The sequence below is a fragment of the Myotis daubentonii genome, chromosome 21, assembly GCF_963259705.1.
Source record: "Myotis daubentonii chromosome 21, mMyoDau2.1, whole genome shotgun sequence".
In the NCBI taxonomy this organism is placed as follows: domain Eukaryota; kingdom Metazoa; phylum Chordata; class Mammalia; order Chiroptera; family Vespertilionidae; genus Myotis; species Myotis daubentonii.
Genome location: NC_081860.1, coordinates 17,177,898 through 17,202,738, shown reverse-complemented (window position 1 = coordinate 17,202,738; position 24,841 = coordinate 17,177,898). Strand labels below are relative to the sequence as shown.

At 53.9% G+C, this 24,841-nt stretch overlaps 2 protein-coding genes across 6 annotated transcripts in view; both read right to left on the bottom strand.

Annotated features, from left to right (window-relative positions):
- The window catches only part of ENTREP2 (endosomal transmembrane epsin interactor 2), a 57,700-nt gene that overhangs the window by 11,730 nt on the left and 21,129 nt on the right, over positions 1–24,841 (bottom strand). For 2 of the 4 annotated variants that reach the window (XM_059678346.1, XM_059678347.1), the window contains exons 3-4: positions 3,834–3,944; positions 209–343 (exon numbers count right to left, since the gene is read on the bottom strand). In XM_059678346.1, coding sequence (XP_059534329.1) covers positions 209–343; positions 3,834–3,944 — 246 coding nt within the window. The remainder of the gene's footprint in view (positions 1–208; positions 344–3,833; positions 3,945–24,841) is intronic. The other 2 variants (XM_059678349.1, XM_059678348.1) reach the window with 2 other exon arrangements.
- NSMCE3 (NSE3 homolog, SMC5-SMC6 complex component) lies at positions 13,787–15,358 on the bottom strand. 2 transcript variants are annotated; one of them, XM_059678411.1, is made up of 2 exons: positions 14,318–15,358; positions 13,787–14,281 (listed from the first exon to the last, which is right to left on the bottom strand). In XM_059678411.1, exons 1-2 carry the CDS (start codon positions 15,237–15,239, stop codon positions 14,214–14,216), a joined length of 990 nt encoding a protein of 329 aa, XP_059534394.1. In that variant the 5' UTR covers positions 15,240–15,358; the 3' UTR covers positions 13,787–14,213. The 2 variants fall into 2 exon arrangements, with proteins under 2 accessions (XP_059534394.1, XP_059534393.1); XM_059678410.1 differs by having other exon boundaries at positions 13,787–15,357.

The window sequence follows — 24,841 nt, the reverse complement described above, 5'->3', positions numbered from 1 at the left end:
CTCCGTCCGAGGCAGGAAAGGGAAAGGGACAAAGGGGCCCGAGAAGGTGGCACCTTCCAGGGGGTCTCTGGCCCTTGGAAATAAGTCCCCGAGGGAGTCCCTCTGGCAGCTACCTGACCTGGGGGCAGCGCGCAGAGAGGCACGCCGGAGGAGACCGCCCGAACCCCGTGTGCACGGATGGGAGCAGGGCAGGCCCCCCGGGCGTCACCTTGAGGGTCAGCCGCACGGCGTTGCAGTCCTCGCGCAGCGGGTTCAGCTTCAGCGTCTCCCCGAGGTTGCTGCAGCCGGCCGCCCGGTGCTGCGTCTCACAGCAGATGCACACCTCCACGCTGTCAAACTTAATCTAGAGGGACAGGCCCCGCGCCATGAGCACCGGCCGGCCTGGCGGGCGCACCGCAGCCGCACACACGCACACACGCACACGCGTGCGCACACACACACACGCACACACACGTGTCAACACCTCGGTTCAAGCATCCCGGTTTAGTCTCAGTCACGAAGCCCAAAACGATTATTTGTTTTGTTGGCAAAAGCCATGGAGAACCCCAGGAGGAGTTGCTTCAAACTGATGTTTTTCTCTCTCTCCCGCTCCCTTCCTCTCTGAAATCGCAAATACTTATTTTAAAGTGACTGCACCCACGCTAAGACGTTTTAACAACCAGGAAGGAATGCTTGTAGTGGTCCTGCCTGGGCCTGGGGAGAACTGATCAATGTCACGGCAGCACAGCCCCTCGGGGGGGACGAGGGCGGGAGCCTGGGCTTGGCTGCGAGGCAGTTTGTCGCGTCAATAACCCTCCAGTGACCCCGGGACAGACACCGACATGCATCCTCAGCGTCTCCCTGAATGGGTGACTGGTTCTAAGAAAGTCCCCGGAGGCTCCTGATGAGCTCTCGGTCCCCGACATCCTGCCTGCGGGGCTGACGGGCTTACTGCCGGAGCGGCCCTGGGGGTCGGGTCGCCGGCGCAGCAGAGCTGTGCAGATGGGGTCGCTGTGATTCCTCCTGACCCTGTGAGCACTGAGCGGCTCGTCTGCCCCTCTCGGGTCCGGCCTATTGCCTGTGGAAAGGGCTGATACCACAGGAAGACGGGGTGCCCCCGCGGGCCGCCTGCGAATCTCGGGGGCAATGAACCGGCCGAGACACATGGAAACCAAAGCATGAGGGACAGAATCGGACCCACTCACTCATGGGGCGACCATCGCTCACGGGGTGACCTGGGACAAGCCACAGAACCGCCCTGAGCTGCGGGGTCCTGGGGTCGGGGTGCGTAGCAGATGAGGTTAAGGGGGTCAACATTCCAAGTGCAAATGTGGTTAAGTTGTTGGTGGTATTTTTAAAAATATTTTCATTGATTTTTAGAGAGAGAGGAAGGGAGACAGAGAAACATCAATGTGAGAGACTGGAACATGAATTGGCTGCCCGCTGCGCGCCCCCTACTGGGGATCCAACCTGCACCCCGGGCATGTGCCCTGGCCAGGAATCGAACCAGCAACCTTCTGGTGCCTGCGATAGAGCCCAGCACACTAAGCCACACCAGCCAGGGCGGGTTTTTTTGTTTTTTTAATAAATATCTTTTCCTCGACCTCAGAGAGGAAGGGAGAGGGAGAGACAGAAACATCAGTGATGAGAGGGAATCGCTGATGGGCTGCCCCCGACACACACACACTGAGGATCGAGCCAGCAACCCGGGCACATGCCCCCACCAGGAATCAAACCATGACCTCCGGGTTCATAGGCCAACGCTCAACCACTGAGCCATGTGGCCAGGCCAAAAACATATTTTTTAAAAAGCTACATCTTCTGGCAATCACGGGAGCTGGGAAGGAGATGAGACAATGACAGACATGCCCCAAAGGGGCTGCGGACTTTCAGCCTCGTTTTCCTGCATCTTTCAAGCCCGACTTTTCCGAACCTGCAGCCTGAGGCGCGTCCTCTCGTCATTTCTGATTCATCAGGACGAAGCTCAATCAGGGTTGCCCTGGCTACTGTGGGCTCTTCTGAGCGCCGTGGCTATATAATTGGCGTTGGCTTGGTTACCGGACGCGTTCATTTTGAGACCGGAGTGCTGGCACTACATGCAGCCACAGCCTCGGAAACCCCACAGCCTTCACACCGCCTTCCTCATGAAAACCAACAACTGCGTGAGCCCAGGCGGCCTCCGCAGGGAGACGCTACACAGCTGTCCTACACACCGACCGTGGACACTACCCCCCGTGGACAGGGACAGGCTGGTGGACACAGCTTGGATGGATTACACTGAAGGAACAAAGCCGATTCCAAGGGTTACGTACTGTGTGATCTTCCATTTACACAATACTTTGGACATGACAACATTTAAAATATATTTTAAAATACAGCATTGTATTTCCACATAAGCATACATACAGTAGATGTAAATAACCTCAAGATCATGAAAATAGGAAATTCTTTCTTTTAAAGAATGAAAAGGGATCCCACTGTATGGGAGAACGTATTTGCCACTGATAAGAGGTTAACTTCCAGAATATATAAAGAACTCCTACAACCTAACAAAAGGAAGACAAACGATCCGATTTAAAAAACGGGCAGAGGCCCTAACTAGACACTTCTCCCAGGTGACCATACAGACGGCCAAGAGACACGAAAAAATGCCTGAAGTCGCTGATCATCAGAGAGATGCAAACTGAAACGACAAGGAGGGATCGCCTCACGCCTGTCAGAGCGGCTGCCGTCAACAAATCAACACACGACCAGCGCTGGCGAGGATGTGGAGGAAAGGGAGCCCGCCTGCACTGCTGGTGGGAATGCCGCCTGGGGCAGCCGCGGTGGAGAACAGTGTGGAATTTCCTTAAAAACTAAAAATGGAACTGCCATTTGACCCAGTGATCCCACCTCTAGGACCATATCCTAAAAAAACCAGAAACACTAACATGAGAGAATATACGCACCATATGTTCAGAGCAGCGCTCGTTACAATGACCAAAATCTGGGAAGAGCCTGGTGCCCCTCAGTAGACGAGTGGATACAAACGCTGTGGACGCCCTGGCAGGTGTTGCTCAGTGGGTAGAGAGTCAGTCTGCAGGCTCCATCCCCAGTGGAGAGCGTGCAGGAGGCAGCCAATCAATGATTCTCTCTCATCAGTGATATATATCTCTCTCTCCCTCTCCCTCTCCCTTCCTCTCTGACATAAATAAAAACGTATTTTAAAAAGAAACCAATGGGAATGCCCCCATACCCAGCCACCAAGGTTATATCCGAAGTTCAACCACACACTTACTCAGTGTGACTGGACATACATCCATTTCTGCCCCAGCCACACGCATGTATCACTGTCCCTGGAACTAAATCATGATATGGAGTCATCACTCGATGCAACCAACAACTTACTGATCCCTCCCATGTGCATTGCACATGGCCTACCATTTTCCTAGATCTAAAAGCTAATTCTCTTTTTTAATTGAAAAATGAGAACAAAGTGGTTTTGATGCACTCACCATATATATATATATATATATATATATATATAGTCACTTAAAATCGATTTACCAAATTGATTTTTAAAAATTCAGGAGAGAAAAATCAATGCAACAAATGCTAAAATATGATCGTTACTAAAGAGATTCATTCCACAACAGCACGCGCTGCGATCCGTAGGAATATTCTATTAGTAACGGATTTACAAAGCGGTGCACGCGTCGTCCGGGAGAATTTTTGAGAAACGAATCAACTGAAATTCAATTCCTTAGACAACCATGAACTATCAGAAGGACGCAAGGAGGGGACACGATTGCTTTTAAAGTGACGCCTGCCCATGCAGCCAGGCCTCGCGGGAAGGCGCCGGTTTCAGTGCTCACCAGCTGGCAGGCTCCCAGGGCGCTGACGAGCTGAGCGTTCTGGCAGGAGAGGATGGAGCCGGCCAGGTTCAGCATCACGCACACCGCGGAGAGCAGCATGAAAAAGGTGACCTGCAAGAGACCAGTGCAAAGCCCATTACTCACCGCAGAGGCTCGGAGCAAAGGTGACTTGGCTGCAAAAATGCTCTCAGTCGCTCACATCATTACATGCCTGGCATGTTTCAAAGGAAATGTCTTGTTTCTCAGAATTGCAAACGCAGCTTCCCTTACATCAAGTAGAAAAGGTACGCTCTGCAGCCTGCGGACTCAAGGGTCCCGGGTTCGATTCCGGTCAAGGGCATGTACCTTGGTTGCAGGCATATCCCCGGTGGGGAGTGTGCAGGAGGCAGCTGATCCATGTTTCTCTCTCATCAATGTTTCTAACTCTCTATCCCTCTCCCTTCCTCTGTGTAAAAAAATCAATAAAATATATTTAAAAAAAAAAAAAAAGGTACGCTCTGAAAAGCCACTGTCCGGACCGTGACTTTATTGGAAATATATGCTACAGTATTTAAGAGCCCTGACCGGTGTGGCTCAGTGGATAGAGTGTCGGCCTGCGGACTGAAGGGTCCCGGGTTCGATTCCGGTCAAGGGCATGTACCTTGGTTGTGGGCACATCCCCAGTAGGGGGTGTGCAGGAGGCAGCTGACCGATGTTTCTCTCTCATCGATGTTTCTAACTCTCTATTCCTCTCCCTTCCTCTCTGTAAAAAATCAATATATTAAAAAAAAATAAAGTATTTGAGGCTAAACTTGAAAATATACAATAGTCTCAAAATAGTTTTCTAGAGCCTTAAAAATAACAACTAATCACTAAAGAAAATCAAATGAAAGAAGTTTATTTCTTAGAAGACCTTTCTTTTATTTATTGTTATTTTTTTAAATCCTCACTGGAATATTCCTAGGGATCACAATGAGTGCTGTTTCAGAATGAATCGCTTTAGTAATGATTATATTTATTACATTTTATAATTTGTTGCATTGACTTTTCTCTTCTGACTTTTTAAAAATTAATTTGGCAAGTCGATTTTAAGTGATTATATATATATATATATACATATATATATATATACATATGGTGAGTGCATCAAAACAACTTTGTTCTCATTTTTCAATTAAAAAAGAGAATTAGCTTTTAGATCTAGGAAAATAGTAGGCCATGTGCTACGTACATGGGAGGGGATCCATACATTGTGAATAGAGTGATGATTCCATATTGGGACTTCCCTCCGGGTACAGTGGCATGCACATCTGGCTGGGACGGACGCAGGAGAGAGGATGGGGAAAAGGAACTCTAACATGTTGGCAGTGTAACCGTACACAAGCTCTCACACACGTGCCTAAGGAAGCACTGTGTGTACTGCCTGCAAATAGCTAAGAACTGGAAATAACCTAACCATTAGGGAATGGATAAACTTATTCCCCCCCATGGAAGAACAAATAAAATGGATGAATCAGATCTAATTGGCAAAATCTCAAAACCAGTGTCGTGTAAAACGGAGAGGAGCACAAGGCTGCAGTCTACCACCACGCTTTAAGGCGGAAACGCTCAGGGAACACTTGCGCATGATGCTCGTGTGTACGCGCATTCACGTACTGAACCCTGCAACCGCATGAGACCCACAGACTGACACCTCTGGGAAGGGCGAGAAGAAAAGATCTGGTCTGTGCTGCTTTCTGTTCTAAAATTGAAATCACCTAGTAATTCGCTGCTGGTAAATTGTTAACATCTCTATGAGAAAAGTGTGTGTGCGTGGGGGGACGTGTCTCAGATAGAACTGGTAACGGGCCCTGGGTTAGGATCATTCTCACCGTAAGGATGAAATGCAGGATGAGAACACACCGGAGGGGAAGGCAGGGGGCCAAGTCAGCAGTAAAATGCAAACCAGGAGGAATGTATGCAAATTCCATTCAACGGAAGGAAAGCCCAGGAGCCTATCCCATTCCTCCATGCCCACAGCCTCCCCCCCCCCCCCAGGAACCTATCCCATTCCCCCATGCCCACAGCCTCCACCCCCCACCAGGAGCCTACCCCATTCCTCCATGCCCACAGCCGCCCCCCCCCCCCCCCGGAGCCTATCCCATTCCTCCATGCCCACAGGCCCCCCCAGGAGCCTATCCCATTCCTCCATGCCCACAGCCTCCCCCCCCCCCCGAGCCTATCCCATTCCTCCATGCCCACAGGCCCCCCCCAGGAGCCTATCCCATTCCTCCATGCCCACAGCCTCCCCCCCCCCAGGAACCTATCCCATTCCCCCATGCCCACAGCCTCCCCCCCCCCCCCCGGAGCCTATCCCATTCCCCCATGCCCACAGCCTCCACCCCCCCCCCCGGAGCCTATCCCATTCCCCCATGCCCACAGCCTCCACCCCCCACCAGGAGCCTATCCCATTCCTCCATGCCCACAGCCTCCCCCCCCCCCCCCGGAGCCTATCCCATTCCCCCATGCCCACAGCCTCCACCCCCCACCAGGAGCCTACCCCATTCCTCCATGCCCACAGGCCCCCCCCCCCAGGAGCCTATCCCATTCCTCCAAGCCCACAGCCCCCCCCCCAGGAGCCTATCCCATTCCTCCATGCCCACAGGCCCCCCCCCCCAGGAGCCTATCCCATTCCTCCAAGCCCACAGGCCCCCCCCCCAGGAGCCTATCCCATTCCTCCAAGCCCACAGGCCCCCCCCCCAGGAGCCTATCCCATTCCTCCATGCCCACAGCCTCCCCCCCCCCCCCAGGAACCTATCCCATTCCCCCATGCCCACAGCCTCCACCCCCCACCAGGAGCCTACCCCATTCCTCCATGCCCACAGCCTCCACCCCCCACCAGGAGCCTATCCCATTCCTCCATGCCCACAGCCTCCACCCCCCCCCCCCAGGAGCCTATCCCATTCCCCCATGCCCACAGCCTCCACCCCCCCCCCAGGAACCTATCCCATTCCCCCATGCCCACAGCCTCCACCCCCCCCCCCAGGAGCCTATCCCATTCCTCCATGCCCACAGCCTCCACCCCCCCCCCCCAGGAGCCTATCCCATTCCCCCATGCCCACAGCCTCCACCCCCCCCCCCAGGAACCTATCCCATTCCCCCATGCCCACAGCCTCCACCCCCCCCCCCCAGGAACCTATCCCATTCCCCCATGCCCACAGCCTCCACCCCCCCCCCCCCAGGAACCTATCCCATTCCCCCATGCCCACAGCCTCCACCCCCCCCCCCAGGAACCTATCCCATTCCCCCATGCCCACAGCCTCCACCCCCCCCCAGGAGCCTATCCCATTCCCCCATGCCCACAGCCTCCACCCCCCCCCCCCAGGAGCCTATCCCATTCCCCCATGCCCACAGCCCCCCCCCCCCAGGAACCTATCCCATTCCTCCAAGCCCACAGCCTCCACCCCCCCCCCCAGGAACCTATCCCATTCCCCCATGCCCACAGCCTCCACCCCCCCCCCAGGAACCTATCCCATTCCCCCATGCCCATAGCCCCCCTCCCCAGGAGCCTATCCCATTCCTCCAAGCCCACAGGCCCCCCCCCAGGAGCCTATCCCATTCCCCCATGCCCACAGCCCCCCCCCCCAGGAACCTATCCCATTCCTCCAAGCCCACAGCCTCCACCCCCCCCCCAGGAACCTATCCCATTCCCCCAAGCCCACAGCCTCCACCCCCCCCCCCAGGAACCTATCCCATTCCCCCATGCCCATAGCCCCCCTCCCCAGGAGCCTATCCCATTCCTCCAAGCCCACAGGCCCCCCCCCCCAGGAGCCTATCCCATTCCTCCATGCCCACAGCCCCCCCCCCCCAGGAGCCTATCCCATTCCTCCATGCCCACAGGCCTCCCCCCCCCCCCAGGAGCCTATCCCATTCCCCCATGCCCACAGCCTCCCCCCCCCCAGGAGCCTATCCCATTCCTCCAAGCCCACAGCCCCAGGAGCCTATCCCATTCCTCCATGCCCAGAGCCCCCCCCCCCCCAGGAGCCTATCCCATTCCCCCATGCCCACAGGCCTCCCCCCCCCCCAGGAACCTATCCCATTCCCCCATGCCCACAGCCTCCCCCCCCCCCAGGAGCCTATCCCATTCCTCCAAGCCCACAGCCCCAGGAGCCTATCCCATTCCTCCATGCCCACAGCCCCAGGAGCCTATCCCATTCCTCCATGCCCACAGCCCCAGGAGCCTATCCCATTCCTCCATGCCCACAGCCCCCCCCCCCCAGGAGCCTATCCCATTCCCCCATGCCCACAGCCTCCCCCCCCCCAGGAGCCTATCCCATTCCTCCAAGCCCACAGCCCCAGGAGCCTATCCCATTCCTCCATGCCCACAGCCCCCCCCCCCCCAGGAGCCTATCCCATTCCCCCATGCCCACAGGCCTCCCCCCCCCCCAGGAACCTATCCCATTCCCCCATGCCCACAGCCCCCCCCCCCAGGAGCCTATCCCATTCCTCCATGCCCACAGCCCCCCCCCCCCAGGAACCTATCCCATTCCCCCATGCCCACAGCCTCCCCCCCCCCAGGAACCTATCCCATTCCCCCATGCCCACAGGCCTCCCCCCCCCCCCCAGGAACCTATCCCATTCCCCCATGCCCACAGCCTCCCCCCCCCCAGGAACCTATCCCATTCCCCCATGCCCACAGCCCCCCCCCCCAGGAACCTATCCCATTCCTCCATGCCCACAGCCCCCCCCCCCCAGGAACCTATCCCATTCCCCCATGCCCACAGCCCCCCCCCCCCAGGAACCTATCCCATTCCTCCATGCCCACAGCCCCCCCCCCCCCCAGGAACCTATCCCATTCCCCCATGCCCACAGCCTCCCCCCCCCCAGGAACCTATCCCATTCCCCCATGCCCACAGGCCTCCCCCCCCCCCCCAGGAACCTATCCCATTCCCCCATGCCCACAGCCTCCCCCCCCCCAGGAACCTATCCCATTCCCCCATGCCCACAGCCCCCCCCCCCAGGAGCCTATCCCATTCCTCCATGCCCACAGGCCTCCCCCCCCCCCCCCAGGAACCTATCCCATTCCCCCATGCCCACAGCCTCCCCCCCCCCAGGAACCTATCCCATTCCCCCATGCCCACAGCCCCCCCCCCCCAGGAGCCTATCCCATTCCTCCAAGCCCACAGGCCCCCCCCCCCCAGGAGCCTATCCCATTCCTCCATGCCCACAGCCCCCCCCCCCCAGGAGCCTATCCCATTCCTCCATGCCCACAGCCCCCCCCCCCCAGGAGCCTATCCCATTCCTCCATGCCCACAGGCCTCCCCCCCCCCCCAGGAACCTATCCCATTCCCCCATGCCCACAGCCTCCCCCCCCCCAGGAGCCTATCCCATTCCTCCATGCCCACAGCCCCCCCCCCCCCCAGGAGCCTATCCCATTCCTCCATGCCCACAGCCCCCCCCCCCCCCTAGGAGCCTATCCCATTCCTCCAAGCCCACAGCCCCAGGAGCCTATCCCATTCCTCCATGCCCACAGCCCCCCCCCCCCCAGGAACCTATCCCATTCCCCCATGCCCACAGCCCCCCCCCCCAGGAGCCTATCCCATTCCTCCATGCCCACAGCCCCCCCCCCCCAGGAGCCTATCCCATTCCTCCATGCCCACAGCCCCCCCCCCCCCAGGAACCTATCCCATTCCCCCATGCCCACAGCCCCCCCCCCCAGGAGCCTATCCCATTCCTCCATGCCCACAGCCCCCCCCCCCCAGGAGCCTATCCCATTCCTCCATGCCCACAGGCCTCCCCCCCCCCCCAGGAACCTATCCCATTCCCCCATGCCCACAGCCTCCCCCCCCCCAGGAGCCTATCCCATTCCTCCAAGCCCACAGCCCCAGGAGCCTATCCCATTCCTCCATGCCCACAGCCCCCCCCCCCCCCAGGAGCCTATCCCATTCCTCCATGCCCACAGGCCTCCCCCCCCCCAGGAACCTATCCCATTCCCCCATGCCCACAGCCTCCCCCCCCCCAGGAGCCTATCCCATTCCTCCAAGCCCACAGCCCCAGGAGCCTATCCCATTCCTCCAAGCCCACAGGCCCCCCCCCAGAAGCCTATCCCATTCCTCCAAGCCCACAGCCTCCCCCCAGGAGCCTATCCCATTCCTCCAAGCCCACAGCCTCCACCCAGGAGCCTATCCCATTCCTCCAAGCCCACAGCCCCCCCCCCCCCAGGAGCCTATCCCATTCCTCCAAGCCCACAGGCCCCCCCCCAGAAGCCTATCCCATTCCTCCAAGCCCACAGCCTCCCCCCAGGAGCCTATCCCATTCCTCCAAGCCCACAGCCTCCACCCAGGAGCCTATCCCATTCCTCCAAGCCCACAGGCCCCCCCCCCCCAGGAGCCTATCCCATTCCTCCAAGCCCACAGGCCCCCCCCCCAGGTGCCTATCCCATTCCTCCAAGCCCACAGGCCCCCCCCCCAGGAGCCTATCCCAATCCTCCAAGCCCACAGGCCCCCCCCCCCAGGAGCCTATCCCATTCCTCCAAGCCCACAGGCCCCCCCCCCCCCAGGAGCCTATCCCATTCCTCCATGCCCACAGGCCCCCCCCCCCAGGAGCCTATCCCATTCCTCCAAGCACACAGGCCCCCCCCCCAGGAGCCTATCCCATTCCTCCAAGCCCACAGGCCCCCCCCCCAGGAGCCTATCCCATTCCTCCAAGCCCACAGGCCCCCCCCCCAGGAGCCTATCCCATTCCTCCATGCCCACAGGCCCCCCCCCCAGGAGCCTATCCCATTCCTCCAAGCCCACAGGCCCCCCCCCCCAGGAGCCTATCCCATTCCTCCATGCCCACAGGCCCCCCCCAGGAGCCTACCCCATTCCTCCATGCCCACAGCCTCCCCCCCCCAGGAGCCTATCCCATTCCTCCAAGCCCACAGCCTCCACCCAGGAGCCTATCCCATTCCTCCAAGCCCACAGGCCCCCCCCCCCAGGAGCCTATCCCATTCCTCCATGCCCACAGGCCCCCCCCCCAGGAGCCTATCCCATTCCTCCAAGCCCACAGGCCCCCCCCCCAGGAGCCTATCCCATTCCTCCATGCCCACAGCCCCCCCCCAGGAGCCTATCCCATTCCTCCAAGCCCACAGGCCCCCCCCCAGGAGCCTATCCCATTCCTCCAAGCCCACAGGCCCCCCCCCAGGAGCCTATCCATTCCTCCAAGTCCACAGGCCCCCCCCCCCCAGGAGCCTATCCCATTCCTCCAAGCCCACAGGCCCCCTCCCCAGGAGCCTATCCCATTCCTCCATGCCCACAGGCCCCCCCCCCCCAGGAGCCTATCCCATTCCTCCATGCCCACAGGCCCCTCCCCAGGAGCCTACCCCATTCCTCCATGCCCACAGCCTCCCCCCCCCCAGGAGCCTATCCCATTCCTCCAAGCCCACAGCCTCCACCCAGGAGCCTATCCCATTCCTCCAAGCCCACAGGCCCCCCCCCCCCAGGAGCCTATCCCATTCCTCCATGCCCACAGGCCCCCCCCCCCAGGAGCCTATCCCATTCCTCCAAGCCCACAGGCCCCCCCCCCAGGAGCCTATCCCATTCCTCCATGCCCACAGCCCCCCCCCCAGGAGCCTATCCCATTCCTCCAAGCCCACAGGCCCCCCCCCAGGAGCCTATCCCATTCCTCCAAGCCCACAGGCCCCCCCCCAGGAGCCTATCCCATTCCTCCAAGTCCACAGGCCCCCCCCCCCAGGAGCCTATCCCATTCCTCCAAGCCCACAGGCCCCCTCCCCAGGAGCCTATCCCATTCCTCCATGCCCACAGGCCCCCCCCCCCAGGAGCCTATCCCATTCCTCCATGCCCACAGGCCCCCCCCCAGGAGCCTATCCCATTCCTCCAAGCCCACAGCCTCCCCCCAGGAGCCTATCCCATTCCTCCATGCCCACAGCCTCCCCCCCCAGGAGCCTATCCCATTCCTCCATGCCCACAGCCCCCCCCCCAGGAGCCTATCCCATTCCTCCAAGCCCACAGGCCCCCCCCCAGGAGCCTATCCCATTCCTCCAAGCCCACAGGCCCCCCCCCAGGAGCCTATCCCATTCCTCCAAGCCCACAGGCCCCCCCCCGGAGCCTATCCCATTCCTCCAAGCCCACAGGCCCCCCCCCAGGAGCCTATCCCATTCCTCCAAGTCCACAGGCCCCCCCCCCAGGAGCCTATCCCATTCCTCCAAGTCCACAGGCCCCCCCCCCCAGGAGCCTATCCCATTCCTCCAAGCCCACAGCCTCCCCCAGGAGCCTATCCCATTCCTCCAAGCCCACAGGCCCCCCCCCAGGAGCCTATCCCATTCCTCCAAGCCCACAGCCTCCCCCCAGGAGCCTATCCCATTCCTCCAAGCCCACAGCCCCCCCCCCCAGGAGCCTATCCCATTCCTCCATGCCCACAGGCCCCCCCCCCAGGAGCCTATCCCATTCCTCCATGCCCACAGCCCACCCCCCCAGGAGCCTATCCCATTCCTCCAAGCCCAAAGGCCCACCAGACTCGTGTAGCTATTTCCAGGTGAGTGTTGATCCAGTTCACTTTTTAAAGCTATTTACCTCATTTCATGATTAATTTGCAGTTTCTTCCCCCAAAACAATTCTTATCCACCCCTGAAAGCTACTGGCTGAGCCTCTCTAAGCAGCATTTTGCGGAAGCTGTGGCGGGAGAGTGGGGGCCACGAGCTTTTCTTCAGGTTCATTTAATCCATAAAAGAAACTATGGCCCTGGCCAGTGTGGCTCAGTGGATAGAGCGTCAGCCTGTGGACTGAAGGGTCCCGGGTTCGATGCCCGTGAAGGGCATGTACTTCAGTTGCAGGCTCGATCCCTGGCCCTGGTCAGGATGTGTGTGAACCAATCCATGTCTCTCTCACATCGATGTTTCTCTGTTTCTCACCCTGTCACTCTCTCTAAAAATCAATGGAAAAATATCCTCAGGTGAGGATTAGGGGGAAAAAAAACCCTATAATTATAGTTACTATTTTCCCCTTTTTGCAGATAAATTGAGACGCAGAGAGTAAGACCTACCCCAAATCACCAGGCCGACATACCATGAGCCATAATTCAAAGTCAGTTTGGCAGCTTCAAAACCTATACCCTTTTCACTATCCTACAATGACCTCATAGCCAGGGGAAATCTTAACATCTAATTTCCCTGCTTTTACTATTTTATATGGGCTATACTCACCGTATACCATGAATTATATTTTTTCATAAAACCATAGTCAGACTAGAATATTGCCATAACTTTTGAACCAGTGACTCAAATTCTAGGAATGATTTCGAGCAAGATAATGAAAAGAAACCTTAGAAATAATGTTTTAGCTGCTCCAGACCACAGGAAATAAAAAACATATTTTTAAAAAATGTAAGGAACAAAGTACTAACTAAAGCCCCAGGCGTGGTGCCAAGAGCTGTACATACGCTTCCACATCTAACGGTCACGTTACCACACTCTCGGCGTCAGCAGCCCAGATGACAGGTGAGGAGAGGTCTGTAAGCAAGCTAGGGACCTGCCCACATGCATGTGGTCAGGGGGAGCCTGACTCTGAAGCCAGGGTGTCTGCTTCCCAAGCAGGTGCAGTTACGCACTAAAGGGCTTACTAACACTTCTGTGACCTGTCTCAGTAAGAGGAACGTATTTCACGCCATGAGGCAATCTGCACACACACGGAGGTAAAGCGCCTTCTACAAAACACCACGCACTGTGACGTGCGCCAAACTGTCTGTTTAAAATGTTGGTTCTGAGTCACAAAATTTCTCAGGACTCACGACTTAAAAAATGCACAATGCTTAACTGCTTCAAAGATATAGTGTTTATTATAATGAGGGTAGGGAAAAAAGCTAAATGGTTAGCCACAGAGCTAAATAATAATCATGAATGTAAAAAAGTTATGTCGAGGAAATACAATTTTCTTATACATAGAAAACATAAAATAGCTGTGCTGAGGCAAAAAAAAGAGAGGATATACTCAATTATATTTTTATTTATAAAGGCTTTTATTTTTCCTTACAAACTGGGGCAGTTAGGAGGCCATATAATAGCCACTTACACTGACTTGGCACCAAAGCAAATTACTGATGTGTTCTTTGTTCGAAATCACAGTACAAAGTTTTCCAATTAGTATTATAAAGCTAGCCAAGTTTACACACACACACACACACACACACACACACACACACACACACTACAGATACTAAAACAAAATAAATCCTCTACTCATATTTTTATAAATGAAAACTTGGAACCAAATACTTTAAAATAGTAAAAGAACAAAAGTTTGCAAAACACATCCTAAAGCTACACACATTTCAGCTTTACAGAAATATGCCCCCCGCCCCAATGACACCCCTCTCAGGCCTGCGCCTTCGACCCTCGCCCCCAGGAGTCCCCTGGAACCTATGGCTTCAAGAGGAAGGGGCTGGGGCGCTGGTCTGAGATCGGGCGCTGGTCTGAGACGGGGCGCTGGTCGGAGGTCGGGTGCTGGTCTGAGATGGGGCGCTGGTCGGAGGTCGGGCGCTGGTCTGAGATCGGGCGCCGGCCTGGGATGGGGCGCTGGCCTGGGATGGGGCGCTGGCCTGAGGTCGGGCCCTGTCCTCCTCCTCCGCCAGGGCCTCGCAGTACTGGGCAGGCCAGTCCTTGGGGTCCTGGTTATGGACTTTGGCCACAAACTTCAGCACTTTCATCTTGCTGGTTTCCAGGTGGGTTCGCGGGCCCCACTGCAACTCATAGTCCACGGGGTCCGTGTGCGGGATCCGCCGGTACTCCAGGTACCGCTGCCGCACGAAGTCCTCGGTGAGGAGCTTCTTGGGGTCGCCAAAGATCAGGTGCTTCTTGGTGGGGTACACCCCCAGGCGGCGCAGGAAGTCCCAGACCTCCGTCTCCTTGACGGCGTTGCCCTTCATGAAGATGAGCCCCAGGACGATCATCAGCAGGCCGGTGGTGGGCGTGCCCTGGTCGCCCCGCAGCTCGGCGTCCTCCTCCACCGGCTCCAGGCTGTTGATGAGGATGTAGGTGTTGCTCTTGGGCTCCAGCTCCACCAGCCGGTACCCGAACACGTACTGCAGGCGCTCGGCGGCGCGATGCAGGAGGTCCGGGAACATGTCCCTGTAGTCGCCCAGGACGTGCTTCACGATGTCGGCCCGTTTGATGGGGATCTTCCTCTGGTCCTTAATCAGCAGGAACTGCACCAGCTCGGCCACCTTCAGCTCCAGCTGCTTCTGGGACCTGGGCCCCACGGCCAGGGGCGCGTCGGCCCGGCGGCCGCCCTGCGACGAGGAGCGGCGGGGGTCCTGCGAGCCGCCCGCCCCGCGGGAGGTGCTCGGGGCCTCCTCGGCGGCAGCGCTTCTCGCGGCCCGGCTGTCCCCGCCGCGGCCCCCGTCCCTGTCGGCCTGGGAGCTGGGGCGGCCCCGGCTCCGCGGCTTCGGCAGCATGTCCCCGGCGGCGGGAGCCCGGCCCCGGCGGGAACTTCAGCGGCGCGTCACGAGACGCGGCGACCGGAGTGCGGCGCGCACAGTGGGAATTGTGGGTAAGTCGGCGCGCCGGGAATCTGGGCGGGGCCAGGGGGCGTGCGTATTGCGTCACAGACACTGCGCGGTGCGTCGGTGGAGGCTGCGCGCATTGCGTCAGGAAGGCGACGCAGTGCGTGAGTCCGCAGGCGCGCAGGCGCCTGCACCGGTGACTGGTGAGGCTGGCGGAAAGGGTCGCCCTTCCAAACCCTGCAAGCGGAGCCCAGGAGCCGAACGCTCAGCACGTGTGCGGCCAAGTTCCTGCCCGGACAGTGACACGGAAGGTCAATGTCAAGCCCGTGGTTGAGCCTTGCCCCTGAAGCAAGAGGTCGCGGGTTCGATTCCCGATCAGGCACATGCCCGGGTTGCGGGCTCGATCCCTGGTGAGGGTGTGCAGGAGGCAGCCTATCGATGTTCTCGCTCATCGATATTTCTCTCTCTCTTTTTCCCCTTCCTCTCTCTCTCAAAAGAAAATGCAATAGCCCTGACCAGTGTGGGTCAGTAGTTAGCGCACCTGCCGGCGCACCTGAGGGTCGCAGGTTTGATTCCTCGCCAAAGGGCAAATACCTGGGGTTGCAGGTCTGCTCCCTGCTCCCAGTGGGGTCCGTGCGGGAGGCAGCCAATCCATGTCGCTCTCTCACATCTCTCTCTCTCTCTTTTCCTTTCTCCTCCTCCCCCTTCCCCCATCTCTAAAAAGCATTGCGAAGCTGGACGGAAATGCACCAAGGCCCCAGAGGACGCCCGTTGCTTTGCCTTCGCCACCCCCTCCCCTTGCTCAGTTTACCCTCCTAACCATTTCCCACCGGTTGCCTTCTCCAAAGCCACTGAGAGTCTATTAGAAAGGAAGCTGTCGTAAAGGCAGGCTTGCCTCACTAGCAGGACTTGCCCCATCCTTTCACTGTTTCAGTATTTATATTTTTGCATCAAACTCCATCAGTTAGACAACTACGACCAAACCACCCCATAAAGCACGTTTCGTTTCAGTGACGTGTTTTGCTTGGTCATGCAAGTTTATCTTTTGGAAAGCACCTGGTCACGTAAACAGCCACAATTTTAGCAGAAATGAGTAAGAAGGGTGCTACAAACAAACGCACTCTCTCAAGAGATTACCATTTAATTTTGGGCATCACTGATCAAGAATTGCAATAATGTGAATCTCTTAAATTTCTTAATTGTTACTATATAAGCCTTAAGGTTTGACGAGAAAGAAAACAGAACCCAGGGGTATCATCTCTCACAGTCTATGGTGTGTACACTTTATATATTTTAATTGTGCAGCTCTAATAGCCACCATGAGTCATTTCATTAACTCGGTCTATCTGTAATCTTCTGCCATTACTTCTGTGGATCTTAGCAAATGTGCTCCTTTTCTATTTATTGACTTGCAAAGAAGAAACTGCCTCCTGCACCCTCCCTACTGGGGATCGAGCCCACAACCCGGGCATGTGCCCTGACCGGGAATAGAACCCTGACCTCCTGGTTCATAGGTCCACGCTCAACCACAGAGCCACACAGGCTGGGCGAATTTACCTGTTTTTTGAAAGCTACCCAGGAAATGGGTAAACTCTTTAAAGAACCAAATCAAACTCAGTTCCTCCTTAGTGTAAATATATTCAAAGGAAAGCAATTCAAAACACATTATTTGAAGAATAGCATCAAAACACAATCTTATTACAAATATCATTAAGTGTTAGTAGCATGAAATTTTTGTTTGTAATTCAGTATGAAAATGCAATCTGATAATGGCACTGGAACTGCAATATTAAACGCAAAATGATATTCTATGTTCTGATGCAGGTTTGCCAGCTAAAATCGGGTAAACTCTGAGTAATAACTTTCTGTGCCACACAAGATCTAACAAAATACCCTCAAGCATCAATGCTACTGACAGAAGCCTGCTAAGAAAAGCAAATATATCATTGAGGCATTCACTTTGTTTTTACAATGAGAAAATTCATCTGCTTCTATGTCCTCGCAAATTAAAGTTAGGTCTCAAGTCCAAAGAAACCTGCAGCTGAGAATTCTGCGAAAAACTCCCCCAGAAAGATCAGTTGTACCCCGAGTTAAAAAAAATACTCAGCAACCAAGAGACAACAGAGAAATGGGAAATAAGATGAAAGCCACTGCCAACAACTGAACTGATATTTCAGCAGGTTTTTTTCCTTTGTGTGTGTGTGTTTTTTCTTGCTAAGGTGTTCACTTAAATTACCAACCAGCACCACAGGTTAAGCTACCCCCTGTGACTGTGTGAAAATCATCAGTGTCCATCAATGGCATCTTTACCCAGATAGCAGATTGTCATACTCAGACGGGTGAGAAAAGATAACAGATTTTTGTGTTTGGTTTTGGTTAATCCTCAGTGGAGGCATTTTTTCCATTGATTTTTTTTAAGAGAGTAGAAGGAACAGGCAGAGAGGAGAGAGAGAGAAAAACATAGATGTGAGAGAGCCACATCACTTGGTTGCCTCCCACACGCCCCCTTCTGGGGATGGAACCTGCAACCCAGTCATGTGCCCTGACTGGGAATCAAACCTTGACCTCCTGGTTCATAGGTTGATGCTCAACCACTGGACAACACTGGCCAGGGGAAGTTATTTTCTTTTAAAAGTGAACTTCAATGTTTATTTTCTTGCTTCAGGAGATGAATGAAAAATATATTTTCAATCAATTTTAACATCAGAGGTACACCATGCCATAGCAGTTATCCACATGCAAATTTTCAGGAAATTCAGTGTGATTTGAATATGACATTTGTGGCTTTTTTGTTCAGCATGTGAAGTAATAAAGACACAGTGGTTTAAAAAAGAAAATCATTTTCAAACACTTTATGTTAATGACCTTAATACTTTTATTACTAGGCCCAATAGAAAAAAAATTAAAAATTATTTGAGGCAAACACTACACCAGCTAAGATTTCCAAAGCATCGAACAAAGAAATGCCTACTACCCATTCCTCTTTAGATGTCTCTCAGCAATTAATTGCTTTATTTCATCTCCTTGATTGCAAATGCCTGCCAAGGCGCTCTCATCTTGCCTGTCTACTGAATTCTCCTCTGCGTCCCTGGTATTTCTTGCAGAACCAGAGAAAGGCGTTAACGTTTCTGACAGTGACCTGGTGCCAAAGCAAGGGCTTCTGGGGAAGAAAAGCAATGATGAATCTATGCAGCCACCATGTGTGAACTGAATCGCTTTGCTGCCTGTTCCAGAGGAGCAAAGTGCAATGTGTGCAGCAGGGAGCCAAGGCTGGGAGGTGCTGGCAGGGGGGATGCACGTACTATTTTGGTGGGTAGACAGGAAAAGCAACCTGATATTTCAATGGTTACAATAAAATCCCTTGGGTCCACTCCTTAGTAACAAAGATCCATCCTAGTGACATCACAGATAAAGGGCTACCTAATAATGACACGTGTCTGGCCAGTGTGGCTCAGTGGTTGAGTGTCGACCCATGAACCAGGAGGTCACTGGTTCGATTCCCGGTCAGGGCACAGGCCCAGGCTGCGGGCTCGATCCCCATTAGGGGGCGTGCAGGAGGCAGCCGGTCAGTGATTCCCTCTCATTGACGTTTCCATCCCTCTCTCTGGGACTCGAACGGTGACCACCTGCTTCATGGGTCAATGCTCAACCACTGAGCCACACTGGCCAGCAGGAGCTGACTTTACTAGAGGATTCCTGCTCCCCGAAGCTGGCAACATCATCCCCTAATCTGGTTGGAAAAACCAGGGCCTCCTTCTTTCTTGAGAAGCATGAGTTGTTTTTACCTCCCACACCCCCGATTTTCTGAATCCTACAAGTCAGAGAGAGGTGGTGTGGGAAAAAGCAAATCTTAGCTAACGCTCTGCCTCCTAGGAGCCAAGCAGCCATTAAAAACGTGCCGATGAAATGTCCTGGCCTGCTGAATTGTTCATCATCATCCGCGTGGCTCCCCTGCTCATACAGGGTTTCTCTGCCTCTCCCATTCACCTCTAAGCAAATGACCGGATTCACGGTGGTTATTCTCCTGGACATTGAGAGACTGTACTTTGGGAAATTTCACACAAAAATTAATGTGGATGCGCCTGTTATGCTTATGCTGAACCCTTGGGCCCAAGCGTGATTTTACTTACAATTTACAGAAATCCAGTCCCACTCGCTGTCATTTAATATTAAAATCCGCACACATTGTTACTTGATTAATCTTATGCCAGGATGACATTTCTATGTTTTTAAAATGTTCTTATTGCTTTTAGAGAGAGGGGAAGGGAAAAGGGATAGAGAGACAGAGAGACAGAAACATGGATTGGCTGCCTCCTGCATGCCCCCTACCGGGGATCGAGCCTGAAAATCGGGCATGTGCCCTGACCGGGAATCGAACCTGTGACCTCCTGGTTCACCAGGCGCAGCAAACTCATGTTCCTCCTAAGAAGTGCAGTGGTTTGAAGGACGGAGACAGCCAAATTGCAGAACAGATGGCTACTATGGAGCAGAACCGAGGGAGGAGGCATAAATAGAGCGCATGATAAAAACATAATGAGGACAGAAGGAGAGGGGAGTGCAGCACAACAAACTTCTAGAGCAGAATCAGGCTTTTTTATTTTTCTTCGTTTAAAATGTTCACAGAGCGTGGTCCCTGCTGAAAACCAAATACTGTTTTCGGAGGCTCCGCGGAAAGCTGTGTCACACAAGACAGGACCGAAAGGTCATGAAATAAAAGCCACAAGGGAAGAAGCAACACAGGAAGGGCAGAAGCAGGGGGCTGGGAACGTAAATGCCACAAGCTGGGGGAGGAAACAAACAGGACAGAGAACGAGCAAAGAAACCACATCAGAGAAAAAGCCACTCAGCCCCGGCTGGTGGGTCAGTTGGTTGGAGCATCGTCCCGACACGCCAACGGTGCAGGTTCGATCCCCGGTTAGGGTCGATGCTGAACCACTGAGCCACACTGGCTGGACTACTGAGCATTTAAATCTGACAAGGACACTCTCAAAACGAGGATGCCATAAAAATCCTGAGCCACTGACAAACCAAGTTGAGATGGAGCTGATGCAGCTGAGAAAGGTGAGTTGAATCAATGGGGGTAACTCAGCATATTAACAGAATAAAGGACATCTCTCCCATAACCACCTCACAACAGAAAGAAAGGTCCTAAGAGAAAATTCACTACCGATCCATGATTTTAGAAAACCCTAACAAGCCAGGCCGGTGTGGCTCAGTGGTTGAGTGTCAACCCATGAACCAGGGGGTCATGGTTCAATTCCTGGCCAGGGCACATGGCCAGGGCACATGGCCAGGTTGCAGGCTCAATCCCCAGGTGCAGGAGGCAGCGGATTATGATTCTCTCTCATCATTGACATTTCTTTATCGCTCTTCCCCTCCCTTCCTCTCTAAAATCAATAAAAACATATTCTAAAAAATAATTAAAAATCTAGATGGCCAGGGGCCATCTTCAGCTCATGCACCGACTCGAGGTCCGCAGCGGGCAGGCGCGCACCATGAGGAGCAATGCCAGTCTCTCCTAACTGTGCCATTTGGAACTCAATGTTGTGTAACTGACTTGGAGAAGAGCTGATATGTAAGCAAATAAACATAAACATAGGGAACACTCCAAGGCAGAATGTCCCAGAACTGACAAAGCTCACAAACGGCTCCAAGACTCCAAACCTTTCTTTCTGGTGGGAAACACCCTATTTGCACCAACCGCCTGGTCCCATTTTCTGCGACAGGCGCTGAAATGGCTGGCAGGGGAAAAATGAGGTGGACTTATTTTTGGCAAGCCGGAGAGGGCTATAAATATGCCCATTCCGAGGCAATGGTGAGAGCTCTTCATTACTTTCTCATTCATTTGAAAATCTAATAGAAAGGAGTCTGGCTATTTAACGGACTTAAGTTTTATCAACTTCCAGGAGAATTCTTATTTGCCTTCAGTGCGACTGAACTGCATATGTCTGTTTTCCTAACCATCACTTGTGGATTAGTTTTTATTACTTTTACAGAGAGTGGAAGGGAGGGGGAGAGTGAGAGAGAAACAGCAATGTGAGAGAGACACATCGATTGGTTGCCTCCCACAAGAGCCCCAACCGGGGCTGGGAATTGAACCTGCAACCGAGGTGGGTGCCCTTGACTGGGAATTGAACCCAAGACCCTCAGTCCGTGTGCTGATGCTCTAACCACTTCACACCACTGGCCAGACAAGAAGGATGATCTTTTCAAAAAAGAATGGTGCTGCTCGCCCTGACTGGTTTGGCTCAGGGGATAGAGCGTCAGGCTGCGGTCTGAAGGGTCCCAAGTTTGATTCCGGTCAAGGACACATGCCCGGGTTTCGGGCTCCATCCCCAGTAGGGGGCGTGCAGGAGGCAGCTGGTCCATGGTTCTCTCTCATCATGGATATTTCTATTTCTCTCTCCCTCTCCCTTCCTCTCTGAAATCAATAAAAATATATGCATTTTTAAAATGGTGCTGGAAAAATTCAAGATATCAACCTCAAGGTACATGGCACATCATATGCAAAAACTAATGCAAAATGGCTCACAGACTTCCATGTAATATAGAAGAAGAAAAAAACTCCCATGCAGTGAGGGTAGGACACTGGAGTCAGGGCGACCAGGAAACCCTTCAGGACCGGGCACAGGAGTCTTGGGGAGGGAGGACAGGACTGGAGCATGCTGGGTTCCCAAATGTGGGCACGACGGTGCAAGCCCGTTCACCTGAATCTTTAAGGAGAACCACGGTCCTGTGCGGCTGGCAGGTTTAAGAAACCAAGAGAGTTACATTTACAGAGAAGAGGTAACTTCTTCTTAAGGAAAAAGCTAAATATAACACATTCGGAATGTCACGTGACGTCTTGGTTTTAATTAACTCTCGGAATTCAGCACATTTCTAAAAAAAACCTAAAAAACCCAGACTTTTCCTTTGATCACACTGAGCCCATTTTTTATACTTGTCTCATAGTCTTTTTCCACAAGAGCAAGTTATATCAAGGGTTCTAGGACCTACAAAAAAAATTTGCCAATCTTTTTATATTTTTAAGTTCATTTGCCAAGAACCCAACTGTTTAAATCAGTCACTAAATGGGACATTGCATTTCAAATGTGCCTCTCCATTCAAACCATCTAGGACACTCTAGCCTGCCTTTTTTTTTTTTTTTTTTTTTGTGGTTTAGAATTTTTAAAAATATTTTTATTTATTTCAGAGAGGAAATGAGAGAGACAGATAGAAACAACAAGATGAGAGCGAATCATTGATTAGCTGCCTCCTGCACACCCCCTACTAGGATTGAGCCCACAACATAGGCATGTGCACTGACTTGGAATCCAACTGTGACTTCCTGGTTCATAGGTTAACGCTCAACCCCAGAGCCATGCCAGCCAGGCTGGTTTAGCATTTTCTTCTATTTTTTATACTAGAATTTCATTTACTTATTTAAATCTATTTGTTTATAGATACAAATTTTAATGTAAGGATAGATGGATTTAAAAATCTGGTGGGGGAGATTGCTCTAGCCTTTCTTTTACACAAAAAATCCAGGATGATTACCTGGTCGGGTGGAATGAAAGTGTGAACAGCTTCCATTTAAATGCTGAAAATATTATTTTTTAAATAGATTTTTGTTGATTTCAGAGAGGAAGGGAGAGGGAGAGAGAAACATCAATGAGAGAGAATCACAGATCGGCTGCCTCCTGCACGCCCCCTACTGGGGACTGAGCCTGCAACCTGGGCATGTGCCCTGACTGGGAATCAAGCCGTGACCTCCTGGCTCATAGGTCTATGCTCAACCACTGAGCCACACCAGCTGGGCCATATGTTGTTTTTAGTTTATTATACAATACTCAAAGTCAAGAGAGTAGGGCCTGTGCAAGGGCTCAGGCTGCATGGACTCTCCCCATCCTTTGCTGGGGGGCCGGGGGGAGCGGAACAAGCCTGGCAGGTGGCATGTCTCTCACAGGGAATGGCGACCTGGCTGAAGGTCATCAGGGAGGAGTGAAGGGACGCACACTACAGACTGCGTCACGTATGAGCAGATAGAGCGCAGCAGGGAGTGTGGGCAAACACACCACCCCCCAGCAGGCAGGGAAACAAGCAGAACCACAAGGACCCCGGAAACAGAGCTGACAGCAGGGAAGAAAGCTGGCGCCGCCCTAGCACCTCATGGACCGAGGCCCTAACACCAACAGGCCTCCCATCCAGCAGCCCTGGAGGCGATCATCGGAGAGATGCCGATGACAGGAGATCAGAGACAGGAGCGAGGAAACCAATTACAAAGTGAGAATTAAACCCTCGCCGTGGCACCGCCAATACATGGTTTGGAAACGGCCAGGAACAGAGTAGACAGGAGTGAAAATTCACCCTACGGGGGAAAGCGTGCGACCGCTGCAGGAGTTCTACAGAGGAAAAAAGAGAGAGAGAAATTGCAATCAAGCGGGGGAAGGTAGGGGCGGATGGTGGGTTTCTCCTTAACTCCGGAACCACTGTGTCTTAGCATGAAAGAGCAGCAAGCTGAAGTTTAGGAAGAAGTTCACTTTCCCTTCAGTTCACTTTCCCTGTTCTGTGAATTTCAAATACAAACAGTCGTTAAAACGTACATTGTGTAGCTCGTTCGTGTCTTTTATCACTGCCTGCAGTGAGAGATTTCATCATGTGAAAAACCTCTCATTTATTTTTTTAATATGTTTTATTGACTTTTAGAGAGAGAGGAAGGGAGAGGGAGAGAGAGATAGACACATGAATGATGAGAGAGAATCACGGACCGGCTGCCTCCTGCACGCCCCCTACTGGGGATGGAGGTCACAGCCCAGGCATGTGCACCGGGAATTGAACCGTGGCCTCCTGGTTCCCAGGTTGACACCCAAACGCGAAGCTACGCTGGCCAGGGCGGGTGGTTCTCTATGGGCTGGTTTTAGCGCCTGAGCTGCAAGAGGACATTCCTTCTCCATGGACGCCCACCTTCCCGTAGCCCCTGCCTCTACAACACTGACACCAAAGAGAAGCCCCTTTGCTAGAAATCACATGTGAAATTAAAACCTAAACTCGAAGTGCATGCCACCAAAACTACCTATCCTATTTTTTTTAACTCTGAAAAGTAAGAACACCTCGTTTCTGCATCTGCCCCGCATACTCCTCGGCTGTTCTGGAGCCGGCACCGACGTGCCAGCGAGCGCATCCCTGCTGCCCGTTATACGGAGACGTTGGAACCTAGTAACGCAGCCGCCATGTTCCTCCACGGCAGAGGAGTGGAAATATGAGATTGTGTGGGGTTTTTCCACACCAACAATTAGCATATAAAAGGCACGCTCAGCATTCCGGAAATTGGAATGGTTTTACAGACTCTGTGCCAGGAACACGGGAGAAAAAGAACAAAAGCATCTATTTATTACACTGTCTTCCGAATTCTATCCACTCTCGCTTTTCTAGGTTTTCTCATTAGGGACTGGTGGGGGGAGAGGGAGGAAGCCCAAGCCAGACCACTGCTCAAAGCCCCAACTGGTTATCCAGAACAAGAAACTCAGCCAGCCCTACTCTCTTCTGCGGCAGCACAGGGATGTTTAGGTCGAATG

Bases quoted from the DNA above. Each gene is read 5' to 3' on its own strand.
- NSMCE3 (XM_059678410.1), bottom strand. From the start codon at position 15,239: ATGCTGCCGAAGCCGCGGAGCCGGGGCCGCCCCAGCTCCCAGGCCGAC.